Here is a 27399-nt window from a genome sequence, read left to right on the forward strand (position 1 = left end):
TTTCCACAGGACAAGCCACAACACATCATTTCAGTTGGGGGGTGGAGACAGAATGCATTTTACCAGTGCCAATTTTCTGAGAGAAGGCACACAAGACACTTGTTGAAGAAGTATTAGAGCTATGCAATACATTGTCTTTCATTAAAGAATTTTTTCCCTGTCTGGTATCATACTTTTCCTCATTATCTTGTCCTTTCATTGGATGAATCCTGATAACTTTATATTCCCCTGGATTTAAATGAATATGTGAGGTTTCCACCCTCACCAAGACTATGTCTGTCAGTTAAAGCACCTGATCATTTCAATGGAGCAACAAACCAGTTGATATGTAAAGGTTCACAACTAGAGAAACCTGGGATATGACCAGAGCTGGAAGATATTATTGCTTGTTGTGACATATGATCAGGTCCTCAGCAGTGGATCACAGGAAAGAAGATGTTGCTCTGGTGTTTTACTGTACATCTTGACAGCATCACATTTCCTTGGAGCATGGTGTTGTTTGTAGTCACTCACAGTATGTCTTCATTGCTTGTGGTTGAGTTTCCAATGCATCATATGGCTATGCTTTTCCACATGGTTGGAGTTTATCCAACCTCTGCCAATTCCCATAAATCTTCTGAGTTTGTGTTGACTGAGCACAAAAAAGCTGTCACTTGCCTATCCTTTTGTGCCCATCTCAAGCAGGAGCCACAATCCCCTTCAGAGATCAAACAGTTCATATGGTAGTCATGCTTGGATGGAATGTGTAGGTGTCTTGACAGTTTCAAAATTGTGTTACAAGGGACCTTCTTATGGCCCTAGACTAAATTACTGTTGCTGTCTCTTGCCTATATCTTGCTAGTCTACTCACTTTATTCAGAATTCAAAAACACGAGGCAATCAGATTTGCCCAGTGACTCAATGGATGGTCCACAGAAGAGACCACCAGACTGTCACCCATTTGGAGATGAATGGCCAACTGAATGTCGGTCAAAGCAAATCAATAATACGACGGCTGAATATTACTTCACTGAGTATGTGTGGTATATGTCATCAACTACAACATCCTTCAAAAGCAAAACACTGGTGATACAATACCCACCTAAAGATACTCAATTCAATATCATTTATCTTGTTCACCATTAAGGTTCATAGCTATAGGCGATCCTGGACGCGAAGCACCCTCTCATCGTAGAGTTTAACCTTGGCCTGATCACTACCCGAGCAAATCTGAATCGCTAACCAAATAATACAGGCTGTCATGCCGATCCCACAACTGGCAACCAATTGTTTTTCTCCTTGTTTGACTGCTTCCCAGCGCTCAGCTGAACCAAAAGTGGATATGAAGACTTCTTCCAGCTTCTTGGGTGATAAAAAGGTGCGGTAACCTTCTTTGTGTGTAGCCAAGAGTTCTGAGAATGGTAGAGAGAGTGAACCTGGAATGTGCCCACTCGATAAACTGGCCCTCGGCTCAGGTGCTGTACCATCAAACCTGTGATGTGAGCAGGCCGTACCACCGAATAGAATCAACTTCTTTAATTGGTGCAAAGTTCAATCATGGGGCGGATGATTGAGTCCACTGACCTTGGGCGGGGTCGAGCATCGAGGATTTCCATGCGTTGATCTGTGATGTTAGTAATGATATCGTTGTAACTGGTCACATATTGTTTCCCTTCATAATCCTCATGACTTGCTATAAGTTGATAATCTGATTTATTAACCGGACTTGGAGGCCCAGAGTCTGTTGGTAAGCCTTCAGCGATCCAACGTGGAAGGCCACCGTCAAGAACTGCAATCGATGGATGGTGAAATGACTTTTACGAGATGAAAATATCAACTTGTCACCTCAATGATCGAGTAATTCTCCCCAATCTAAGTGCCCGAGCAGCGAACTCATTCTACGTACGTGTAGGAGCCAGGCTGCGCGCGGCGCGGAAAATATGCCCAGAGAATCATAGAAGACTACAGTATCGGAAACGGATATTCCCAGATCGTTCATAGCCACTCGAAAGGTATCAAGATTGGGTCTCATGTGAGGTAAACCACCGGCATAAGTGAGATCGGCAATTTTGTCATGATCGAAGAACACAGCATTAGGTAGTCGACGTCCTTTTTCGAATTCAGCTAAAAGAGAACGATTCGTGTTTGGCATATGCCAGGATGCATCCACCACCTTGAACTGGTGATCGGGTTTCTCGATTGCTTTTAGCAATTGCCTTGGGGTCATAAGTTTAGGAACAACGCGAGATGAAAAGTTCTGTTTGATGAAACACATGCCAAGTCGAGGGATCATCTTGAGAATGCACCTGAGTAATTTGGAGAAATTATGAAAACCAAGATTAATAGAACCAGAACGAAGAAAACAATAGCGGAGTTAGACAAAGCCCCAGTAAAAGACTGAAGTGTCCCAAAGGCCCCGCACACCCTAGCTTGCTGCTTAACACAAGCCCCACCGACTAAGAGCATCCACTATCGTTACAGTAAAAGTTCAGTAAATTTTACAGTACCAATTTCAAAGTACAGTAAAATTAGGTACAGAAAGGTGGACATCCACTATCGTTTCAGTATATACCATTCTGTACGGTACGTACCGTACAGAATAGACCCTGTCCCACAATCGTGCTCTCCGTAAAAAAACTGCAAATCTCAATCAAGTTGGACTTTTTGGGGTTGCTCATGAGTTGACATCTCAGTTTGAGAACAAAAAATAGTTTGGAGAATCATCGATTCAGAAACAACTGATCTAACAGACGTTTTGAAACAAACGATTCAAAAAACGATTTGAAAACGAGCAATATGAGAAAAAAGATTTGAAAGCAAACGATTCAAAAAAGCTGATTTGAAAACAGATGATTTGAGAACAGGGAGACTTGGTGACAGTGGTCAGCAGTAACAATGTGTGATAGGTATGCTGGGAATCAGGATGAATGGCAAGTTTGGTGTATGTAGGTGGATCGAGAGTAGAATCAAAGGCAGAGGTGTAGTCAAACTTTGACTTTTGGGAGTGGTGATGTGATGTGCGCCTCGGTAAAGTCCAGTACTTTTCCAGATACCGATTTGGTAGAGGTCCAGTATATTTGCTGGACCCCTACCGATTTTCCACCGATTCTGTTGGTACAGATCTGTATTTTGACCACGATTGGGAATTTCGAGGCTCGGTACGGTAAATTTCAGTAAAATTTACCGTACCGAGGCCATTTACAGAGATGATAGTGGATGCTCTAATACAGCTGTTTCAACAAAGATTGATTTTTTTTGAAAATCTCGCCAATGTGCAAAACCCGGGTTTTGTCCTGTTTTGTCCCTCATCCGATTTTGTCTCTCCGCTAATTGGAAGAATACAGAAAAGAATAAACCTGTAAGTCAAATTTTGTCTCTGGTTTTACCTGCTGCGGAGACAACTTTCTCCAAAAAAAGTTGTCAACCTTTCTTGAAACGGCTGTAACAGATGACAGATGCTCAGTGTCAGTGACCATGGTCTGACTATTGGGGTTGAGATATAAAGATTGCCTGCACATCAAGACACACTCAGCGTTCATCAAGAATGAGAAAGAGTTGGATACTTCTTTTGAAGGGAAAGCATACGCTTTGTGCCTTTTCCAAGACCTTTCTGGGATCCCTTTAATCCAACCCTCATTGCCAACCCTGCTTATTGATTCTTGACCATACCAGATTATTGATAACCATAAGTGACTCTACAAATCAATCAAGAAATCTGATAAGAAATCTTTAGATTTCCACCCAACATCCCTCAATTTTGAAAAGCTATCATCCCCCAAAATGGGGACTTATTCAAGCTTTAGGCAAACCTCCTTGACTGGGGATTCAAAAAAAGGTACATAAGACATGTTCAAGGTTTTTTTCCTCAAAAAACACTTGTATTATATGTAAGGTCTACATTCCTCAAACGTAATAGGTGCCTTCAAAATAGGGAAAAGTTGAAATGTTGAACAGAAAAATTGGGAACCGTGTAATTACAATACAAGCGATACAACGCTGTAGTGAAATCATAGTTTTTCATTACACGCCTTTTTACTGCTTCAAAACTGTGAAGCCCTATGAGGGAGGCCCCCTCCAAATACAAAGTCTAACTTTGTGATTGCACTACAGCGTTGTATTGCTTGTATTGTAATTACACGGTTCCCAATTTTTCTGTTCAACTTTTCAACTTTTCCCTAGTTTGAAGGCACCTAATCATATGATGAATCCTGAAAATTTATTACCCAAGTTTGATTGCATTCAGACAAATCCTGAGTAATGATTTTTGCCTTAGTCATTGTCTTCCCCCTCTGACTTCCCTGCCACATTGTTTTTTTAGCCAGCACCATGTCTGTATCCTTATATATGCTGTACAAATATGAATCTGTCAATTTTCAGAGAGTTTGCCAGAAGGTTCCACAGAACAACAGATACCCGAATTTTCTTTCTGTTGTTCTGTAGCCAAATTTCAAAACCTTCTGCAGCTTCTGCAGCCCTTTCTCCACATCCCAATCAAATTCCGCACTCATGGATGAACAAACCACTGTAGCTACTCCCACCTCGAGCCAACCAAGTTCCCCTCAAGAAATATCAACACCATTTCTAACCCTCTTAACTTTTCAAGTCCATCCTTCGTCCCTTCAGGCTCTCCAAATCAACTCGGTGTCACCAAATTTCCCCTCAGGAGTCTATCCCGCGTCTCTCTTGCAACCGGCCGGCATTGGATCTTCGTTTGCCTTGATGGCCTCCGTGTCTCAACCAACCAACCTGTCACTACAAAACAATCAAAAAAATCAAAGGCTGCTGCTAACAGTAAAAAGAAACAAAAGTCTCAGTCGTCATCAACTCAAAAAGCAACATCCAGCAAGATACCAAAAGCGAAATCAGCACATTTTGTTGAGCACCCTTTGTGAATAATTGTTTGCTTATAGGATTGGTGGGATTCATTGTCAGCAGCAGGGGTCAACTGATCAGTGTCAATATCCCAGTTGACAAGGCAAAGACACCCCTGCTGTGGAGAGCTCTTCCAAGGGGCTTTCAAGTGTCTGTCAAAAGTCCTTTGTGTGTGCATGTCAATATGCTACATGAATCCAGACACAGTGCAGGTAATGTATGAAGTGTAGATTGTTTCCTTGGAAAGATGAGGCCAGGCAAATTTTCAGACAATAATGGGGGCTTTCATGTCAGTTACCTCTATCTGTGGATACTATTTTGGAAGTTCCTACATCCTGCTTGCTACAAGGAGAACACTGATATAAATTTTGCTTGAGAAAATGTCTTGGCTGGGCAGTTGAAATGTTTGTCTTGTCATTGTCAGGCTCTTTTCTGGAAGCTTGTTTAAGAAACTTCAATCTTTGGGGTATGATGTTGATTTGCATTGTGAACTTTAACTCAATCAAATCTTGGGCTTTCAGAACAATCTTATACATACCATTCTGAGCTCGCATGGTAAATTTCAAGGTTTTAGATGTCATCCTGAGGTCCTATACTCTGGACTTTGATTGAACTTGACCACTCCAAAATGCGGGTAGAGTTCATCAAAGAGGTTACATACATATGTATAAATATTTTGCAACAAGAATTGACAATTGAGTTGATGATACAACAATTTAGTTGACACAAAATGTGATTGGAATTCAAACAGATTGAAAAATTTACTGAAGAATTTTTGTCAAATAATATTTACCTAATGAACTGACTTGATCCTGATCATCCACTGATAAAACTTCATATTTTATCACTTGCTGATCTGGATCCTTCAATGATTTCAAAGTAAACTTTTCCACTTTACAGATTCGAAAAAAAGAATGCACGATCAAGATTAGCTTTTTGTAAACAAAACCAAGAAAAGAGATAAACAGAGAGCGATTGAAAAATTGGGACGAACTGTAATGATCAATATTCCAAATCGAATCAGAAAAGTGATTAAAAACTTTAAAGATTGGAGTTTCTTGATGAATTAAATTGTCTTGAAATTGATCAAGACTTTCTAAATAAATCAAAATCGGTGAGGTTTGGGTTTTTGAAATGTTTTCTTGAGTTGAAGAAATTAAACTCAATACTTGAGTTAAACTTGATAGATTTGATTCAGGTGATCTGATCTCCGCAAAAAGCAAGATTCATTAATCTTTTGGAAGTATTTTGATTTTGTTTCTTTTCAATGAGACTTACATATAAAAGCTCGGGTTTAGAATGATGATGGATAAAAGTTTAGGATTCGTCGAAGCGTCATTTGATGAAAGTTTAGATATCCTATTAAGAAGGTCGATTAACTGAGATAATTGATCACAGAAACTGATACCATAAAATCAATTCCATGAGTTAATTTTACTATTTTTCTTCGAAACTTTGCAATCACATCCTTGAGTCTTTTTATGTAAAATCATTCACCAGAATTGGACATTTCCAAGCAAGAGAGTAAGCTGAGGATCCAAATTGGACAGATGAGCATCTGCTTCTAGATTTATTTGCTGATTGAAATCGGCTTGAGATTTAGGTATGATGATGATGATATATTCATCATGAGCGGATCGATGGTTTAATAATAAATTCAATGAGATATGAAATGCGAATGAGGATTGTAAATGGGTTGAAATGATTGAGATCGAATTGGGTTGAGTTTGTTTGTCTGATTTTAGCTCATAAGTTAAGCATTGATGAATGGGATGTGAGTTGAAGTGATCTGGCATTAAAGGTTTTGAGGTTAACTTCTCGTTCTTGATGTTCTCTTTGTGGTAGGTGAGGGTGGTTGTGCGGTGTCATTCTCAAATTTGGCGGAAACTATTGAAATTATGGGTTATGAGAAAGGTAAATCACGTGACTGAAACACGACACCTTGATTAGGAAAAAACTTGGCAGAACATCCAAACTTCAAAGAAGCACGAACTACTACAAGGAAAGTTAGGCAAGTTAACAGCTCAAGACAAGGAACATAGAAAGAAAGAAAAAAGACGCGAAACAAAGGAAGAGTCGACTGCTGAAAAATGAGTCAAGATAAACGAATCATAGAAATTATCAAAACCCCATTAAACTTATCAAAGAAATTCACGAAAACTCGGCATCAAGCACGAGAGCATCTCACCTTACAATCTCAAACTCATTCAAAGAAGTATTTTCAAATCAAGAATCAATTTATAAAGTAAGTCATTCAAGTTTCATTATCCATGCAATCTGAGGAACATTGAACTGATTTTGAAATTAGATACCATCCATCACAAACCCATCAACTAGTCCAAGTTCATTGCCTAAATCCACTTTAGTGAGGTTCAGATGTATGATTCAAGATACCGGTTTAGGGAAATAAATTTATTCAAGTCAAAACTTAACATCCATTTATCAAGAATCTCATCATGAAGAATTCGATCCAACTTTGAATTCAACTGAATTTCAACTTCAACTTCAAGAACATGAATTGATTTATTCAGTAGGAATTCCTGGTGAATCTGATTGGTTAAAACGAAAGTTAGACGGACCAATCGATAAAGGAATGGAATTCAATTTAATGAACTTAATGGATTTATCTTCCTCGTCTGAAGCCGACTTCCATAAGAATGAAGATCGATCTAAACTTCCATCAACACGTGACAAGTTTGCCTTGAAAGGTCAACAACATTTAGGAGTCTTGTTGAAAGTTTATGACGACGATCAAAAAATTGAAATCGATTCAATCAAAACTCATTCTGCCATTGAAGTTGTCGGAATTTTGGATTGGATCGAGTCAGTATTCTTTGAATTCTCTGAAAGACTTTCTTTTTTCATTCTGAACTTTGAGATGCCTCTATGGTTGAATGCGATCTTGATATTTCACTTTGCCTCGATTTAGGTTCAACTCGATTCAAGAAGAAGATTTTATTCCCAAACAAAAAGCAGACGACATTCAGGCCAAAAAGGATTTAATACCCTGCATCCATGTCATTCTTTATCATTCAATACCTAATCTTGTCATGTCGGACCCATAACCTCGAACCCGATCGAAGAATGCGAAAAAATTAGGAGTCGTTTGATAAGATCTATCGCTTACAAAGCTTTCAATAATGATGAACTTGCGGCAGAATATTATTTGTGTTCAATTATCTCAAACGCGTAAGCCTAATTTTCTAAAAGAAACGCAAATGAATTTTTATCGATCCAAAAGCTAACGGGTTTGTGTTTCTCTAGACCAAGTGATGCAAAAATTTCAGTTCCAAACGAAACTTTACAGTTGAATCTAGGTCTAGAAGACTTCTTCGCCGTCACCGGACTGGTTGATTGCTTTGTTGTCCAAACTTTTGAGAAGAACAGTAACCGTTCCATTTGATATCCCTACCTTGAATTCGAATCGGCTATTTCCCATGTCAAATGAAGATCAGTTTGTTCCAGGTTCATTACAACTCACTTCAACAACACAAGTTATTTTGAACTCGATGAATATGAACGAAGGAACACTCAATTCATTAGGAGTCATGAATATAGGATGTTTGAAATTTTTGATAGAAGATCGAACTTTACTTTATCAATTTCCTTTCAATCAATTCTTTCTCAATCTTTCACTTGGATTTATTGTTCTAAGCTTTGAATCTAAGAGCTTTTTGGATCGATTTTGGAATTCGCCGGTGGTTATTGAAAAATGGATTTGTTGAAGAACCTGATGAATTTGGATTCCAACTTTGGAGAGAATATATTCAAAACTCGATTCAAAACTTGAGATCCATCAAAATCTCAGATGAATTATCATCGGTAAGTTTCCATCTTTCTCAAGACAACAAATTGAGTTGGTAACATCTCTAACACTTCGCTTCGAACTCTTTTTTTACGTTTCAGAAAATTCAAGAAAGTTTTGTAAATATCAGAAAATGTGCAAATGATTTAACAGAAGCCAATGTAAGATTAAGTTTAAATGAATTTTCAAGTCGATTGCAATTATCAAAATTAATTGGGACTCAACTTAATACAAAAGATTCAAATTGGACAAATTGGGAATATGCATGTAAATTAGAAAAAGTGAGAAAAATCAGATCTTCAAATCATTAGTTTCTTATTGTGATTTGTATATTTTTGTGGAAGGTGTGGTGGGATGGGGGTTTCAGGTGAGTTGAACAATATGTGGGCAGATATCTTCCGATGTGGAATTCATTTGAATGTATTTTAAAATTGTTTTCCCATGTGAAGATAGCACTCAGGTGACACCGATCCTCCATCACATAAGAGATGATATGTCCCTCATCAATATCAATCAAGATGTTCACAAAAAGAGTCATTTTCAGGGAGTTCCTCTCAGGGACAATCCTTTTTGCTCCCCTAGCTTGATCAAACATAACATTGAATTGCCAGTGAATGGGGAGCCTCAATATATGTTTTTTCCAAATTGGGCTTTCCGTGTCTGTTGTCTGACAGGGAGCTCTTTAAAATGGGCATGACTTCAAATCCAGACAAAAATCTTGGAATATACTAGGAGTGATGCCATCGTCTGATGCAGCTATGATGGATCCCAGGCTAGCTTTCCCCGAAAACGCCCTATAAACAAATCATAAACATCATCAATGGTTGATAAATTTCTCAACCTACCGAAACAATCTCATTTCAAACTGGATTCAATTTCAAGCCAATCAAGCCAAGGACATATACAAGATGAAAGTACTTTTTCGCAATCGTAGTGCGTTTCAGAGCAAAAAGTTCGGCCGAGCTGTGGCACATTGGGTATCTTCTTTTAAAGCTAGAAGAAGCCTGTCATGATAGCGATCTCTCACCTCCTGAGATTTCATGCATTTGTCTCCTCTCACGATTCAAATTCTGCTGACCGGAATGACAACGCTTTATCCCCCGAAGTGGATCGATAACTGAAACACTTCATGAGAGCCTGTCGTCCCTTTTGGGTCAGCGTCGTAAGGGTTTCAGCAAGCAAAGGGGCTTCAAGATCCATACCTTCAAGAGGGTGTCCAAGAAACATTGAGGACTTCGTGTGCCTTCTGGATTATTCAAGACCTCAACATCAGAGTAAAACACCCAAACCCGGAAAATCTTCGCCGTGTAGGGGATCTAGATCCTATCGGCTTTCCTTCCTTTCTACAATTAACGTCTCAATCTCACAAGGCGTGCGACAGACCACGAGTCTCTAACATTCGCAATCCGCTTTTGCTTTGAAAAGCTCTTTCATTATCATTCAATCCTCACTCGCTACAAATCTACAAATCTTCAAACTTTCGATTAGTTTACCGCGATGATCAAGACGGAAGTCTTGAAGCTCTTGAGCATTTACAACCTGTTACTTTTTTCTAAATTTCATTCCTCCATCTCACCTTCACTAACTGGAGTGATTGATTTCGCTCACGAGTCCGCTACAGGAATCACTGACTCGCATGATGCTGGAGCTGTTAAATCTACAATAGAATTAACCAGTGAAAGAATACCTCATTCTCAACCTCAACCATGCCGTAGAAACTTGGGTGGTTGCTTTGGTGGCTTATTTAGAGGTTCTGGAACGACCGCAAGGACTTCACAAGCTGGTATCAGAGGAGGTGAAACTGCCGAAGGATCTAGAGCTACAGACACTATTGCAAGAACGAAATCCTGGACATTCAAAATTTCATCAAACTTTCGTCGAGTTCAATCCAAACTGCTCTTTAGTTTTTTCCCTAAAACTAGAGAAAATTGGAATCTTGGTAAACACGCTCCCTTTCTTCAAAAAACCTGAAATCATGGATTGACTTAACTCCTTCCTCTCCTCACAATCTCAGTTCATGCGAGCTATGAAGAGATCCTTGCTAGTGCTATCAGATCGAGATCTGGCTGGGGGGATGAAGGAAGCTTGGCCGCAAGCCTCGCTGATTTGAGAACCGCTCGACGTCTATCAACAGAGGGCCTTGGATTCAATCCATACGTGAGACAATATATCTCGAAGACGGAGATCCCGAAGCTGCACCAAGATCTGGTGAAGTCGCTCGATACGGTATTCGAAAGTCTCCTGCGAGATCAAGGTGGAAGACCAGACAACATGCCATCAAAAGTAGCGATCATTAACAATCTTTTTAAAGCTGAACTTCAAGACCCGGAACTTGCACCGCTTCTCGAACCTTTTCAAAGTCGATTGAATCGTTTGAATGCAGGGCACCCAACGGAGTCTACCGACCTTCCGAGGACTTTATCTTCTGCTGAACTTCCACTCAAGCCATCTTTTTCCAATTTGAAGCAACTCAAAGCAGAGCCCACGCAGGCACAGGCAATAGATAGGTTTTGGAAAAAGATGAGTTGTGAGTTTCTTTGTAGAATTGTCTACAATGCATCCTTGATCCAATCCTTCAACAATGGATCCTAGGGCAATGAGAAACTAACCGCAATCTCTTCACTCTAAAAACACGCCCACAGTTCAATTCGATGCCGAACGGAATCATGTTGAATATCTTAGAAAAATACATAGGCCTAGGCTTACAGAATGGCGTAATCTACGGGATCTCACTCGAGATTTTGAGAGTACTACCTCCTCTTCAGAATGGTCAGCGCGAACTTTCCACCCAGAAAAATTCACCATACCGAATTACCAGAAATTAAGAAGAATAGGTACAGCTCGCAGAGCCTTGATCAAAGAAGCTGCTCGTGGTTCGAAAGCTAGATACTATGCAGAAAAAGGACTCACAGCTGACGAAATCTTGATCCGGCGTAAACTTGAACTTGAGACTTTATTGATCGAAAGTTTAGGAGAACATCACGACGAAGCAACAGAGATGGTACAAGATCTTATTACTAGGGCGCGGAGTACTACAGCACAGCCTTATCTCCATTACATCTATAACTACAATTCTCCCGCAATGAGATTCGAGACAAATCCATCATTCACATTGAATTGGCAAAGGTTTACACAACAACTACCTTTCACAAGAGGACGTGGAGAGACGCGGTCAGGCACGCCGGCGACGGCGCCAACGACTCCTCCACGTGAACTAGACTACAGTCGTTTTTCCGGTCCGATCGACATCGAAGATGGCCAAAATGTGGCATTTCCCGATGCATCTTTTGTGGGAGGAAGTGCCGTTTTCGATTACGTCGATCCTAGTGCTCAAAGGGAATTTGTTCAAAACGCATTACTAAATAGGCTTCATGGAAATTGATGATATTATGTTTGATACTGATCTGGATTCATTCACGTCCTCCTTTTGAAAACGTCAAGGGTTTGATGGAAATCCGCTCTTTAAAATTGCACACAATTCTTCAGAAACCACAAGCTTGTATTTGATTGGATCTCAAAAAGAACAAATCTGGTTGATTTTTATTCATAAAAATATCATGTGCTAGTCTTTTCCACACCACTTTCATTTTTTACTGTTACAGTGTCTGATCAACATTCATTTTTTTCTATTGTCTCTTATTTACTTTTTCGAATTGAATCACATACCGATCTCCAATTGTAACAATCACAGAGCGAACATTGTCGTAGATTTCGTTGAATCTCACATTGTCAAGATGTCAGTGTTGATGCAGTAGAGTCTAGTACTTTGTGCAGTGTTTCCAATGTTCAAGTCGAATTATCAAAGGATTCCAGTATCGGCACCCCCCTCTCTTGAGGTCATAGTCATTTTAACCTCGATCTTTTCAAGCCAGGCGTAACAGGCATCGCCCACTTGGCACAGCCATGTCGTTTCAATGTGAGCCAGTACTAATAGTAATCGTCACTGCATTGTAACACTCGCTTGCCAGCGGTTGTTAAGCCTGAGCCACCGCAACGCGAAATTAGTAAGCTTAACTGATCCCCTCTTGCGCATTCGTAAGCATAGGAAATTAGGTTACAGCTTCATGCCTCATGAAGTACATTAGGAACTGCTTCATGAGAGCCCCTTTCGCTGGATGGCTGTCTCGAGAATTCTAGGAAGTCTTTTAGTTACCTTCATGATGCATCGAAGACTTCTTGTGGCTCTGAAGCATTTGAGATATCAACTGACCAAGTTCAGAGCAAAGCTGTGATGGTGATCCTTGTATTTTAAGTTCGGGTCGGGTCTATAAGCGTGTGGCGCGTTCCTGGTGTAGTTTTATGATCTTTTCTTCCTCCTTTCCTTAAACGATTTCTTTACGCTTCATCATTCTCTTTTGACATACATAGGATGTTGTTCCCTGATGTTCACGTTGAAGTAGGCCTAGTTTTTCCAATCTGTCTTAGCTCTGGATACTCATCGCGTCCTCTCGTGCCATCCATGGTGTTGGTCCTTATGTAGGATCTTCCACCTACCTGGACAAGCTCTGATACATTGTTCTACGACACATTATGAAACATAACGCGTATCCAAGAAGGAATCAGATAGAAGACTATGTATACCCACGTAAAACTTGAACGGTCGGTCCCAGACTCTCACCAATTCCTTACGCTTGGTAAAGCCAACCCAATCTTCAGATAGCTTCAGATTCATTGTCGTTCATCAACTTCAACCCCGTTCGCTCTTCAAAAATCTTCGAACCTTCGATCAGTTTACCCATATGATCAAGACTTCAGTTTTAAAGCTCTTCAGCATCTACAACCTACTACTTCTTTCCAAATTTGATGCCTCCATTTCACCTTCACCACTTGGAATTACCGATTTAGCTCACGAGTCCGCTGAAGGGATTACCAACGCGCATGATGCTGGAGCTGTTGGAGCTACAATAGAAGTTGCAGGTGAAAGGTCACCTCATTCTCAACTTCGACCATGTCACAGAAGCCTGGCAGGTTGCTTTCCTGGCTTCCTTAGAGAACCCACGACGAGCGCAGGGACTCGAGCTGGCATCAGAGGAGGCGAGACCGCTGAAGTAACTAGAGGCGCAGAAACTCTCGCAAGACCCAGAGCTTGGAGCTTTTCAATTGCATCGCAGTTTCGTCGAGTTCAGTCCAAAGTGCTCTTTGCTTTTTTCCCTAGAACTAGGGAAAACTGGAATCTGGGTAAATACGCATCCTGTTCTCGAGAGAACAACCTGTATATCTTTGCCTTTATGATTGATTGACTTGACGCCTTCCTCCCCTTACAACATCAGTTCATGCAACCTATGAAGAAATCCTTGCCAGTGCTATCAGATCGAAATCTGGCTGGGGAGATGATGGAGCTTTGGCCGCCAACCTCGCTGATCTAAGAACTGCTCGGAGGCAATCAACAACTGGTCTTGGATTGAATTCAGACGTAATAAAATACATCTTGAAGATCGAGATCCCAAATCTACACCAAGGTCTCGTGAAGTCACTCGATAATGTCTTGAAGAATCTTCTGCAAGATGGCGGGGGAAGAGGAGGAGCTAGCGCCAATGTGGGATCTAAAGTAGCAATCATCAACAAATTTTTCAAAGCTGAACTTCAAGATCCGGGACTTGCACCTTATCTTGGAACCAATACCGGAATCGCTCCGCTCCGCTCTCAAATCGGACAAGTTTTTGCAGCGGAGCGGAGCCTCCGCTCTGACTGGCACCGCTCCGCTATCGCTATATTTTTGAAAAATATTCTTTGTCAAAGAGCGGAGCGATTACATTGCTATAAATCGCTCCGCTCCTCGCTATATAGCGCGGTCAAACGGCAGGAAAGCAAAAAAAAATATTTCGAATCTACGTGTACTTGCTTGAGCTATAGGCCTGGGCTAAGTATGAGAATAGTTCTAAAGTCTGTATAAAATGAAATAGAACAACCAAAAAGAAAAAATGAGAAAAATAAAGGGAAAATAAAACTTTCAAGTAATATATTTGATTTGATTCAACAAGATGAAGGTAATCCTATAAGACTAGCGTTTCTTTTTAGTTGTTCTTTGTATGTACTCTTGAAGGGCTTTTGCAGCAGCTGCAAAAGGTCCATTAGGAATCATGCCTTCCTTCAACCATGCCTGCGATCCGACCAGACGCTCCATTGTCTTTGGGAGCATGCTACCTCTTGATGGGGCACATACGTCGGCAGCAGCGGAAAAGGTCTGCTCGCAAGCACAGGAAGTGGCTGATACAGAGAGGTAGTCACGGGCGAGTTTTGCGAGCATCGGGAAATGTTGTTGATGCACCTGCAATCAAAGAAAAAGCACAGTTAGGTGGGTCAGGTGACATGGATAAGAAAGAAACAATGCATACCTTCCACCATTGGAGGGGGGTTTGGTCTGGAGTAATTCGGTATCGCCCTTGAAGATACTCGTCCAGTTCCGAGGTTGAAACTTGACGATCATCGGTTGACCCTCCAAAGACATCAAACTTGTCAGGGTCCACAAGCTTGCCAATATCTTGGGCTGGTGGGGTTGGCTGAATCTCTTTGCTTTCTGCCAAAAGATTCTCATATTCAGCTTCTAAGATGGCTTGAGCACTAGCTTCATGTTCTGGATAGTGCAAATTGAAGAATTTTCCTTGGAATTGGGGATTGAGTATTGTTGCAAGAGCTATGGTGTGGCAGTTGGCAGCCTCAGTTCGATATTCAGTGAGGTATCGTATCATTGTGTCAATCGCCAGGTTAAGACTTGTAAAATTCGTGTTTTCAACCTTATGTTGCTGAAGCTTGTTGATGACGCGCTTGTATTCGGCCAAGAGGATGCACCCCGTAGGACCATTGCCCTCAACTCAAGCAGTGGCATCCACAAATGTCTAACAATTGAAAGGAAGATCATGATCAGAAATTGAAACATGAAAGAAATAGGAAAGATGATAGTCGTACCTTTAAGACTTTATTGACTAACTCCACGGCATGCCACTTGGATGGCGAGATCATCACTCCCTTGAAAAGGCGAGCGTTACGATCGGCTGCTAGCATTGAGTTTATGACCTGCCAAGCCCAAAGACATGAACAGGATACACGAAAGAGATTGAAATCAATAATAGACAAAGCAAATTTGACTTACCTCCTGAGCCTCACAGGCAACCCTCCGACTTTCATAATGACTGTTCCAATGGGTCTTGCAAGGACGTCAAAGCATCTGACCCTTGTAACCCATACGCTCAGCGCGTACCTTGAAATCTTGGCGTCGGGCTGCACTACTGGCAATTTGTCCTGAGACAGTATCAATCTATGTGCAAAGAGACACAGCAAGAAGAATGTCAGCATCTTCAATTACAAATCCAGATGGAGCGGTTCTACATACCTTTGCTAGAGCCACAGCAACAACATCGTCCGCTGCACAAGCTCGGTCTGCACCGACACCTTCATCAACATCCTCGTCGTCGACTCCATCAGGTTTGTCAGGTAAGCCGTCTGAATCTTCAGACCCATCTGAATCGTGATACTCAACAGGATCCTCGCCATCGTTGACCTCAACACCGGGCACCGGGAGCGGAATGTTATGAGGAGTCGTTGGTTTGGACTTGGCAACCTTCTGACCAAGGCGTTTGAGACCATGTCCGACCACAAGGTTCAACTTGTGTGCGTAACATCGCACATGTTGAGTTGAGCTATCCCACGTGACAGGCTCAGCAGCTTTTGAGAACATCGATTGCATTTCGGTGGCCATTGTGGCATTGTTTCCTCCGCTGTCGGTAGTCTGCGCGACCATGTGAGGAAGGAAAGAAAATCAATAAAGAGAAGGATAGATTGAGAACAAAAAGGTTGAAACAAAAGAAAAAGTGAAAGTAAAAAAGTAAAAATTTCTGCTTATCTTCTTATGTAGGCCATGTCGAATCAGGAATTTGCCAATAGGCCTAGCCAGGAGAGCTCTGTAATGGCGCCAAGACACCATCTTGAGGGTAAGATGTGTTGATTTATACTCCCAGTTTTCGTCGATATAATTCGCTGTTGCTCCCACAAAGGCATGCCGATTCCCTTTGGTTGTCCAAACATCATGGACCAAACAAAACTTACCTTCATTTTCCTATCAATATGAAAAGAAAAGACAAGTCAAACATAGTTAGTAATCAAAATATGGTCGAATGATTGAAAACATTCTGTACTTACCTTCAAACAACCCTGGGTCAGCAACGTTCTCTGTAACGTTGCTTAGCGTTGCATAGCGGTTTTTTTGCCCCAGCAGCGTCACACAAAGCGCTCAAATGTGTAGCGTGTGGGACGCAGCGCAGCCAGCATTATGATTTTGGCTTTTTTTTTTGCCCGCTATGTTACAGCAACTGTACCGGATCTGTCTGTTACAGTTGCGTGTAACGGTGTTTTTGGCAGGCACCCCTTTGTTTCTCCTCGATCTGGCCAAGAACACCACCATCGACCTCCCGATCCGGCAAGAACAACCATCTAGCGCCTCTCAATGTGGACCATTGCATCAACCAACGAGGCCAGGGATGGATCCGAAGTAAGATTCAGATCGCAACCTTCCCAATCTGGCTTGCCAATCGCTCAAGATTCTCAATGTGGAGGCGGAGGTGGAAAAGCGTCAAGACTAGACAAAGCCAGGGAGCTTTTCACAAGTCTCAAGTGAGTCTTTATATTTCTCCTTCCCTCAGTTGGCTCCCTCTGAATCATACATTTGACCGTTCATTTTAATCACTTTACAACTTCACTTCTTTTCTTCATTTTCCCTATAGTTTGCATCTTTATCTTGTGTTATCTCAACAACTTTCGAGCTCGGCTTTTAATACTGGTGGTGGCTGTGAAGAAGTATGTTTTATCAATTCATCATAACCATTGCTATCCATTTCTTTCTTCTTGATCATCAATCAACTGTTGCATCAGGTATCATCGCTCTTAGCCGGATCTATGAGAATGATACCTGCTACATGAAGTCACAGGCACCCGGATGTGCCTGTGACTCCATGAAGCAACAGATTGTTGATCATCTCAAGTTCGAATGCCCATTCTAACTGATGCTATATACCTTTCATTTTGAACATACATTAGTTTTCATCATCGGTCATCTTTCATAGTCCAACACCCATCATGCCTTCATTACAACCTACCCCACAACGTCCAATTCGCGAACGCAGACCAGTTCTCACCCCAGGCATGGTCAGCCCAAGCCCAGACTCTCGCCGTCGTATCTCAATCGAAAGCAATGGATCAATCTCCCAATTCAACCAACCCAAGAAAAGATCAAACACCGTCTTGCAAGATACTGATGACGACGAAGTAGTCATATTAGGAAAAACCCAGAAGAAAACCAAAACCACGAAAACATCCAACAAAGAGAAAGGTAAGGGTAAAGGTTTGGCTCAGCCTCCAGCTTCGAGTTCGACCGAGGTAAGCTGTGATATATCATCATTTTTCTTGGTGTTTTCTTAAACTGATGATACAAACCCATATCCTTGTATAGGCAGTATCAAAGAATGTCACCAAGACAATACTCCGGGCTGATTTGGACAACGAAGATCGATCGGGTCCTAAACGGCGCAAGGCTGAAGGTGTTGATGACGAGAATGCTCGACTATTAGCTTATTATCATCCACCGATACACGGACCCAGGGATGTGAGTACATCATCTACATTATCATGCCATCTCTTTACTCTTCTACTACCCCTCTACTTGCATTTCTCACTACTTCTTTCCTTCCAACTCTCAATCATAGAACCACACCAAGCCACCTCTTGCCTATGCTTGCCGTTTCTGCGTCAAAAGGGGCAAAACAAATCCTGTTCGAGTTAGTTATAGCAATATGACCGGGAATCTCAAAGCCCATCAAGATGGTTCCAATCAAGACGGTCGATCCGATGTTGGCTGTGACGGTCGTAATAGAGCACGCGAGACACATCCCGAGTTACAAATTCCCCCATCGGTTGCAGAGCAACGCAAGAAGGCTGGAGGAAGTCTTGACGCTTTTGTCACTGTCACCCCAGCTATTCCGTTCAACAACACAACATTCAACCAGATGGCCTGTGCTTGGCTCATCCGGCAGGCTCAACCGTGGAACCGAGTCAAGGACCCCATTCTTCGAGGAATGGTACAGTACCTTAGGAAGGAGGCTAGTTTGTTTGGACGTCGCTGGGTTGCTGATGAGGCAAAGAGTATGAATTGGGGTTTGAAAACTTCAGTATTTTCTGAGCTGAAAGTTAGTCTTTTACTTTATTATGTACACATTACATATACTGATTGGATTATTACCACAACCAATCAACAGGGTCTCAAATCACGCTTCAACCTGGTCCATGACGGTTGGACAACCAAAGGAAATCGCCATGCGTTTATTGGTGCTTCGGTAACTTTTGTCGACGACAGCTGGACCTATCGTGTTAGACATTTGAGTCTTAAAGTTATTCAATGGCATCATCACGGTACGTGGCTTGCGGAACCAATGGTCCATCTTTTAGTGAAACATAGTTTGTTTCAAAAGATCAGTTGTTTCTCTTCTTGGATTTTCATTCTATTCCTCTTTTTTTGGATCCCTCATCTAATTTCGCCTCCAATTCTTTTTGCTGACATTTTTTTCTTTGATGTCTCACATGTTGTGCCAGACCACAGATTCTGGGTCGAATAATAAGACAATGGCCGCGGAAATGCACCGACAATTCCTCGAACAGCCTGACACTGATGGCTATAATTGGAATCCTAACTCTATGCACATCTTCTGTTTTTGCCATAAGTTAGCATTGATAGTCAATGCTGGATTGGCCGAGCTGGGTGTTAAAGCTCCTCCCCCCATAAAGGTAAAGTCTGCTGCTCGGGGAAATTTTCCAAATGTAGGTAGTATTATTGAAGAGGATGAAGACGAGTGTAGCAATGAGGAAATTTTACCTAGAAGAACATCTTCTAAAGAATCCACCTCTCGAACTCTCGACAACGAAGACAGTGAAACCGAACATGATCCTCAGGAGCTTCAAGAGGATATTGTACCTGCACTTGATCTGGACGATGAGGGAGAGTGGGATAATGCTGATGCTGAAGATGAAGCCTGTCCCCAGCTTTCTTTGGAAAAGGAAGTGGCACCGACTCACCGAAGGGAAGCGAACAACACAGATTTCATTCTGAGAAAGGTCAGCACTAAAGTAGCAATCTATCTATTCGTCTTAGCTGTACTAATAGTTCCCTATATTCTTATGTTTGTCAAAGTAGGTTGACTTCTTGACTCGTCGCATAACTCGTTCAGCAGCTTGGCGAAAAGAATTTGAGCGAGTAAGCAAATCCAAAGGCTTTAAAGGTTCTTTGATTGCTGGTTATGGCATACGCTGGAACATTAAGTATGAAAGCCGACACAAAGCGTGGCTTGCGAGAGAGGTAAGATGGCTGTCCCTTCTCACTTGTGATTTCATGATTGCTGATGGTACCTCAATCTCTAGGTAATCGATCAGCTTTGCAAAGATGACTTGGACGTTGTTCATGCAAAAAATCGACCTCCCCGTAAGAACGGTAAGCCATATGGATACTTTCACGAGATGGAGATGACGTCGCATGATTGGGCCCAAGTACATAAGGTCAACAATGAGCTTGAGGTAAGTGTTACACATCCAAACTATTCATGAACTTGACTCTGATAATCTTCTACCCCTTCCTGTATATCCGCCATCCGTCCATCCACTAACCCAGCCGTTCTTGAAGATGACTCTCAAGATGGAGGGTGACGGGCCAACTGGGTGCATGGTCATCCCACAGTATGTTGAGCTGCGAAATACACTCGACCGGAAGATCAATCGATTGTCAGCTTCCGATGCAATGTATCCTATGCTTGCAAAGATGCAAGAGAAAACTGAAGAATACCTCAACGAAGCGTTATCTTGCCAGACCCTGGTCATGGCCACTGTATTGCATCCATTTTTCCGGCTTAAATTCTTCAAGAAGTGGTTTGGCAACAGTTCTAGTGTCACCATCAAGGCTGAATCCGATTTGCGATCGCTGTTTCGGGACTATGAGCAAGCCGCACCTGACAAGACCCCGATTCCAGCTCGAACCTCACAGAAATCTGCCGATACTGCAGGGTCTTCACCAAAGCCTGCCATCTTTGCTCAGGACAGCGAAGAAGAGTCTGACACTGAAGATGTCTTGGACACCCAAATTGACGACTACCTTCGCATGGAGCATAAGATGAGTGCTTCTGAGTTCGATATCACTGATCCTCATGCAGCTCTTCAGTGGTGGCGGGTAAGTTTACAATCTTGTACTATTACAGAACTCAAATTTGACATAGGTTACGTTTTAAATAGGTCCATGAAAAGCGATTTCGAATTCTAGCCATGATGGCACGTGACTTTTTAGCTTCGACTGCATCATCTTGCGCTGCCGAGCGAATCTTTTCTTGTGCTAAGGATGTGTGCACAGCTTGCAGAGGTAGCTTACTGCCTCGTACAATTGAAATATTGGTATCTAGTCGACTATGGTTGAGGGAGGGTGTGGACCTAGGGGAGAATTTTACTGATCTGGTGGCTGCTTTCAAGAAACTCAATGTTCAGATGGATTAGATTCTGATTGGAGCCTTGTCTCACTTTGCTTTCTATTCAAAGTTTTACCTTTCAATTCTTTTCATTTATTTCAAAAACCTTTTTGTTATAATCGTTTCTAGTTTATCTCCTTCTTTCCTCACCTTCAACTCTTGTTTCACTTTCTAGTCACTCGTTTGAGAGCGCCTTACTTGCTTTGCAACCTTGGCTCATGTTTTGTTTATTTTTTTCTGCTCTACATCAATTTCACACTTGTTGCGTAACGGTTGCGTATGTTACGTTGCGCCATCAGTGCTACGTCACAAGAAATACAAATTTGGCATTTTTTTATCTCGCTACGTTCCGCACAGGTAACATGAAATCATTTTTCCTGTCATCAACGCAACTTAAAAATGGCTTGTTGCGCGACGTTGCGTTGCTGACCCAGGGTTGCTTCAAAGTGTTAATCGCCTTGTTGTGCAGACCAGCAAAAAGGTCTACAGACTGTTGGGCAGCCCACGTCGATGATCGAACCACAGCCCCACGGTTGCTTGAATCAAAAGCTGCACGGAGTGCAGCATCTTGAAATCTAGCCCATGGGAGTGCATGTCGTACAACCCACAGCACTAAGATCATGTTTAAGAGGTCGGCTGTGAACTTGGGTCCACTAAAATATGTTGTTAAGGTGGACTTTTTGTCTTTTTTCTCGGCTTCGAGCTTTTCTTTGTAGGCGAGAGGGAGAACCATACCAGCTGCTATCGCCTTGTGTCTTTGCGTGCAAACCGGACGTGATGCGCTTCCATCTCGATGACACCATAGGCTCCAATAAGTAGTTGGTCCCGTTTTGTATGTATTCTTACAAAATTTACATCTGAAGGATCGACCCTACATGAGAAGAGATAAAACATGAATTAGTACACACATCATGTAAAAGAACATGGAAAAGAATGTTATGGTCAAAAGAAAATCACTTACTTTTGGAGTTGTCTTAGGTGCATCATAGTACTCGCAAAGGTACTCCACATCAGCAGATCGTTTTTCATTATAACCGAGTTCCCTTTGTTCATCCTCAACAATCTCGATATCAGAGACTTGATCCACATCCATACCCAAAGGTATTTCATAATCCTACATCAGATAAGGAATGATTAAATCAAATGTGTAGTCCGACTATATATAAGATAATATGAACTCACATTGTCTTTAGATCTCTTGACAGATGGACCGGCACTACTTGTGCTTCATGCAGGAGATCAAGATCAAGCACGTTTGCTGCTTGAAGAAAGGGTCTAGGGAAAGATAGGAAATCAAAAAACAAGTAACAGTCAGCTATGTTGGCAGATATCAGAAAGAGAGAGAAAAGAAAGGGCAAACAACTAACCTTTCCCTTTGCAGTTGACTTCGGTTTTGCTGCTGGTTTTGTTTGTTTCTTTATAGAATCCGGGGGTCGAGGTGATGCAGATCGATGAGAAAGTGGTCCAGCCTCAGAATCATCTTCGTCTGGCAACGACAAAGTGACAGCTGCTCGGGAATCTCGGGGTGGAACAACAAAGCCTTGTTGTTTGCGAGAAGGACTTGGTGGCCGGAGTTGTCGAGTTGATGATGAACAACCCGGAACGAGAAGGCTTTGTGATGATGAGGTTTGCGATGATTTCCTAGAAAGACCCATTCTGAAAAGGCAGCAAAAACGAAGGGATAAGAGAGAGGTCTTAGCAAATAATACTATAAGATAGGTGTGGCAGTGGAGTGTTGAAGATGGATTAAAGTGATCAATACAATACACTCACCTTAAGATCATGAATAAAACCAGTCAAACATGTGAACCACAATCCAGCCAGATGAAGAAATTGAGCCAGGGATCTTGCTCCATCGTGTCAAGGGGTGTATTGGTGGCGTTGTCCATCTGGTGGTCACGGTGAAAATGCCGAAAAGGGAAGGTGTTATAATCGATTCGAGGTGGTATATCAATTGGCGCTGTGGGTACAGGGTTACTGGGTTTCCTCTGCTATAGAGCGGATGAAACTCGGCCCCGGAAGAATACGGAGCGGAAGCTCCGCTATAAAAATTCATCCTACCCGTGAGCGGAGCGCAAGCTCCGCTCTTTAGAGCGGGTATATAGCGGACGGGCCGGACCGCTCCGCTATTGCTCCGCAACCACTTTTTCATGCGGAGCGGTTCTGGTATTGTTGGAACTCTGAAAGGTCAATTGGATAAACTAAATGCATTACATCCTTCATCAGATTCTACCGCCGTTCCAGAGACACTATCTTCTGCTCAACTTCCACTCAAACCATCCTTTTCAAATTTGAAGAAACTGATACCACAGCCAGAAGAGGCTCCATCAAGACGGAATTTTTGGGAAAAGATGAGCTGTGAGTTTTCTGTATAAATGTTTAGAATTCACTTGTGAACATGTATCCTAGAGGTTGGCCGACTGAATGCAATCTCCTTTCTCTTCCAAACAAACCCACAGTTCAATTTGATGCTGAGAGGAATCATCTGACTTATGTTGCAAGGATAGATAGGCCTATACTCCCAGAATGGAGTCCGGTACAACAACACACTTCTCAATTTGAACAAACTACCTCAGCTGAAGCATGGGTAGAAAATGTTTTTCACCCAGACAAATTCACCATATCAAATTACAAAAAATTGAAAGAGATAGGCGCAGCTCGTAGAGCTTTGATTCAAAAAGCTACCCTTGCTTCCCAGGCTTCATACTACCCTGCAGGAGGAGTGAGTGATCTCAAAATTTCCTGGAGGCGTAAGATTGAACTCGAAACTCTATTTATCCAAAGTCTTGGAGAACGTTCAGATGAAGTCAGGGAGATAGTGCAAGGTTTTGTTGATGGGTTGGATACTGCTGCTCCACATTTTCTTGTATTCATCGATAACTTCAATTCTCCGACAATGAATCTAGGTACAAATTCAGATGTTGCAATGTTTCACTTGAGGGAGCAAGTACAATTGCCTAGAAGAGTCAGACCTACAGCAACCCCGCCAGGTACTTCACCACCATCCCATACTCAACTCGATCACGAGACCCATCAACACCCAACCACTCTCGCAGATGTCCAAAATGTGTTCTTCCATGATGTATTTTTTCGAGAAGGTGATCAATTTGGTCACTATTCTCCTGACTCTCACAGGAAATTTGTTGAAAGTTCATTATTAAGAAGGATTCAGGCATCTCACTGATCAACTGCTTGCACTCCTTTGGGTTTTTTTAATTATCCTTTTTGAAAAAAGTCTATGGAGAGTATAGATGATTTGTTTGATGAGAATTGACTTTGTAGAGCTAGATCTGATTTGTTTAAACTTACTGGTATGTACTTGAGTGAACACATGAAAGAGAAGAAATCCATTTAAGTATACAGTCATGACATATCCTTTCCCAGTCTTTTCATTCAAAACCATGTACCTGGTTTCTTCTTCCTTTCAATCTCTGAGCATCAGTCTTTTTTTCTATTACCTCTCCAACTACTTGAGTGACACATTTAATCCCACATTGTCAACATGTCAATTTTAGCAAATGAATCAAAAATGCCTAGTAGTTCAGGTGCAGTAATTTGAATATGTAATAGGTAAGAGCTTCATCAAGTTTCAAAGTGTCATGTTCACTCTGATAACTTTGTTCCAGATCAATGTTGAATGTGTTGATAGATATACCTGGCTGTGTCAATTCAACATAGATCATGAAAGTATATTGATACAGTCAAAGCACGTTAAGATTCAAAAGTTGATGAGCTTTTGAGAAGTATCTGGAATTCAGAGCAGAAGATATTGTCAAGCCTGTCATAAAAACCACAGAAATATAACATCAGATTCATGGTGTCTGTGTCAATGTCATGGTCAATTGGAATTTCTGAATATTGGGACTTACATGGTCCCAAAAACCTACAGGCCAATTTCCAGGATACTTAATCATAAGATACCAGGCTGCTTCATTGCCCAAAGGTCAAGCTAGAAGTCCTCCACAGATTGTTGGATAGGTAATCATCAACTATATTTGTTCTTTGGAATCTGTTTGACTGATTTTTGTAGTTGAGGTTGTCTACGTTTGAAATGAATTTGCTTTTGTTTTGAAGAGTTAGATACATGGGAAGAGGCTTTAGCAAACCAGGTAAAGGAGGGTAAAGTTAGAATTAAGTGGAGAAATCTTGTTTTTTTCTTACAGGCACTTGAGGTAAAGAGCAGCCACAAATATAGAGGTGCTTTGTCAGAGCCAATCCATTTCTCTTATAACATCATATTATTATTTCAACAATAACGAATTGTAACTTTACCTTGCCTAAGTTATACTTAGGTGAGGTAAAGTAATTACAACGGGAGGTAGGCCTCGTAAAGGGAGAGTTCTCATTTCGAACTACTCTCTTTACGCCTGATCGCGTCAGAGGACTGCGAGAGACTTCCTCCTGAGAGACCTCTTTTGAGTAGAGGTCTCAGGTTGTTTTTAGAAGAGAGGTTTCTAGTAACCTCTCTGACTTGGTTGTCTGATTTGTTCGTTGGGGAAAGGCAGTGATCCCTGTTTCTCTGGGCTGGCGACAGGCCTGAGCCTAGCGGGCTTTCCCCCATCCTGTCGCTTGATTTGGTCGGTCCTGCTACTCTGGCGTTTGTTCATCTTATAATGATGAATTACACATTGAATCTGTAGAGCTTGAGAGGGTAGGCACGGAAATACTGAGGTGAAATTTAGAGGAAGTAGATCTCATACAAATAGAAATGAATAAGCGAATCTAGGATGACGTTGCGTGTGAGGCGGAGGACGTGGCTTTCCCTTTCAAGGTATTTCGTTTGACCCATTCGGCTGGGGGGTCATCGTCAACGAAAGGGTGTTTCTCCCAAGTGAAGACGGATAAGTCATAGACTGTCTTGAAGCACGGGATAGTGTCTTCTGAAACTTGTAAAGCGCGTTTGGCTGCTGCCCAGTCTTGATCGTTCCACGTCCGTTGGTACAAGGAGTGGCACGATGATTTCCATCTCCCGAGCTCCTTAATTGAGTCTGTTGACACACCTGCTCTTGTTAGCAGGGTTGCGCCTCCAATCCGAAATGAGTGTCCTGTCATCCTGGAGGAGGCACCCCAGGCTCGGGACATGGCCTTTAGCATCGCCTGTCGAGTGATTCCCTTTAGTCCAGTCGTGTCTCGTGACAAGAATAAGCGTGGGTCACTGTCCTCCCAGAATAGTGAGTCGCTGAGGTTACGGAGTGCTTCTACTGGGCATAAAACGCCACCCGTTGCTCGTAGATTGATGTACTGTACTTCACCCGGGGCTGCTGTCTTGGCCTCGCGGATGCCTATCACGGCTATCGTGGTCCCTTCAGACTTGTGGAAGGTAAGGTCTGCTCGCAGGATGGAACTAAGGTCGTATTTGCTGTACGTGGTGTTCTTGTATACTAATTCTCCTAGTCGAGCAAGACCCCAATACGCCACGAGGGCCAACACAGTCAGTCCTAGAGGGTTGGGTTCGTGTTCGGCGATGTCTCCGACTAGTATGATGAGAGCTTTTGGTGTTACTGGTTCGCGGTTTGCTTTGATAATTGGGGTTCGTGCCTCTAGTCTTTCGGAGGCTCTAAGTATGGATTTGAGTCGAGTAAGTTGGATGTCTGGGAAGTAATGGCCGTGAAACGCGTGCCAAGTGCGTAGTGCCGTCAAATACTTCCGGATGGTCTTCACTTTAATTGGTTTGTTGGCGTTATAACCATCAGTGTTCTCTCCTGCCCACACTATGAACCGTTCAACTACGTAGTCTACTGCTGGAAAGGTCTGAAGGTTCTTCTCCTTCGTGAACTTCTTAAATTTGGAAACTCCCGACGCATAGGATTTGATGGTCGTTCTGTTCCAAGCTGCACGTAGCATATGGCGCTGTGCCCTATTCAGCCTGAGAGGTGACTCGTCGTCGATTCTAATAAAAGGCGTTATGTCCTTCATGTCCTATCAGGTCATTGGGTAGGTTCAGTAATGGGACGGGTAAATGTTTCCGTGACGTGATGTACGTCTGTTTGTTCGATGAAGTACTCACCGTGGGCTGGACAAAGTAGTTCTAGGATTTGGAAAGCTTCTGACCCGTATGATGGACTTGTTAAGGGGTTGCGCGTTGTAGAGCTGTAATGGTTAGAGTTGTAATGGTGCTTTAGGTTGAAAGGTTGAAAAGGGGATGTCTGGAAAAAAGGATCGTTTTGTGAAAATTTTCTTGGTCTCGAAGGTATTGTGTGGGAAAGGATTGTGGAAGGTCGTTCGTATTAGAGAACTTTGGTCCAGTCTCGGCTG

At 42.1% G+C, this 27399-nt stretch overlaps 6 protein-coding genes across 6 annotated transcripts; 4 read left to right on the forward strand and 2 right to left on the reverse strand.

The window, feature by feature from the left end:
• Window positions 1-1008: 1008 nt before the first annotated feature.
• On the reverse strand, window positions 1009-2318 carry MELLADRAFT_56415 (uncharacterized protein; the record flags this gene model as incomplete). Its single annotated transcript, XM_007411304.1, has 3 exons — window positions 1009-1471; window positions 1564-1793; window positions 1886-2318. Coding segments are annotated over 2 exons (508 nt in total), but the record flags the coding sequence as incomplete, so codon positions are not given.
• Window positions 2319-6344: 4026 nt separating this feature from the next.
• On the reverse strand, window positions 6345-6647 carry MELLADRAFT_88052 (uncharacterized protein; the record flags this gene model as incomplete). The annotated part of the gene is made up of 1 exon (XM_007411303.1): window positions 6345-6647. One exon carries the CDS (start codon window positions 6645-6647, stop codon window positions 6345-6347), a length of 303 nt encoding a protein of 100 aa, XP_007411365.1.
• A 294-nt stretch (window positions 6648-6941) lies between these two features.
• MELLADRAFT_88053 (uncharacterized protein) lies at window positions 6942-7217 on the forward strand (the record flags this gene model as incomplete). The annotated part of the gene is made up of 2 exons (XM_007411225.1): window positions 6942-7096; window positions 7160-7217. The coding sequence occupies 2 exons, from the start codon at window positions 6942-6944 to the stop codon at window positions 7215-7217; spliced, it is 213 nt and encodes a 70-aa protein (XP_007411287.1).
• Window positions 7218-10153: 2936 nt separating this feature from the next.
• Window positions 10154-12038, forward strand: MELLADRAFT_107631 (uncharacterized protein; the record flags this gene model as incomplete). The annotated part of the gene is made up of 3 exons (XM_007411226.1): window positions 10154-10595; window positions 10671-11183; window positions 11299-12038. The coding sequence occupies 3 exons, from the start codon at window positions 10154-10156 to the stop codon at window positions 12036-12038; spliced, it is 1695 nt and encodes a 564-aa protein (XP_007411288.1).
• A 1357-nt stretch (window positions 12039-13395) lies between these two features.
• Window positions 13396-17904, forward strand: MELLADRAFT_107632 (uncharacterized protein; the record flags this gene model as incomplete). Its single annotated transcript, XM_007411227.1, has 6 exons — window positions 13396-13834; window positions 13927-14204; window positions 17088-17263; window positions 17374-17446; window positions 17687-17794; window positions 17839-17904. 6 exons carry the CDS (start codon window positions 13396-13398, stop codon window positions 17902-17904), a joined length of 1140 nt encoding a protein of 379 aa, XP_007411289.1.
• Window positions 17905-23542: 5638 nt separating this feature from the next.
• MELLADRAFT_107633 (uncharacterized protein) lies at window positions 23543-24328 on the forward strand (the record flags this gene model as incomplete). Its single annotated transcript, XM_007411228.1, has 1 exon — window positions 23543-24328. One exon carries the CDS (start codon window positions 23543-23545, stop codon window positions 24326-24328), a length of 786 nt encoding a protein of 261 aa, XP_007411290.1.
• Between the last annotated feature and the right edge of the window lie 3071 nt (window positions 24329-27399).

Source organism: Melampsora larici-populina (assembly GCF_000204055.1).
Source record: "Melampsora larici-populina 98AG31 unplaced genomic scaffold MELLAscaffold_24, whole genome shotgun sequence".
Lineage (NCBI taxonomy): Eukaryota > Fungi > Basidiomycota > Pucciniomycetes > Pucciniales > Melampsoraceae > Melampsora > Melampsora laricis-populina.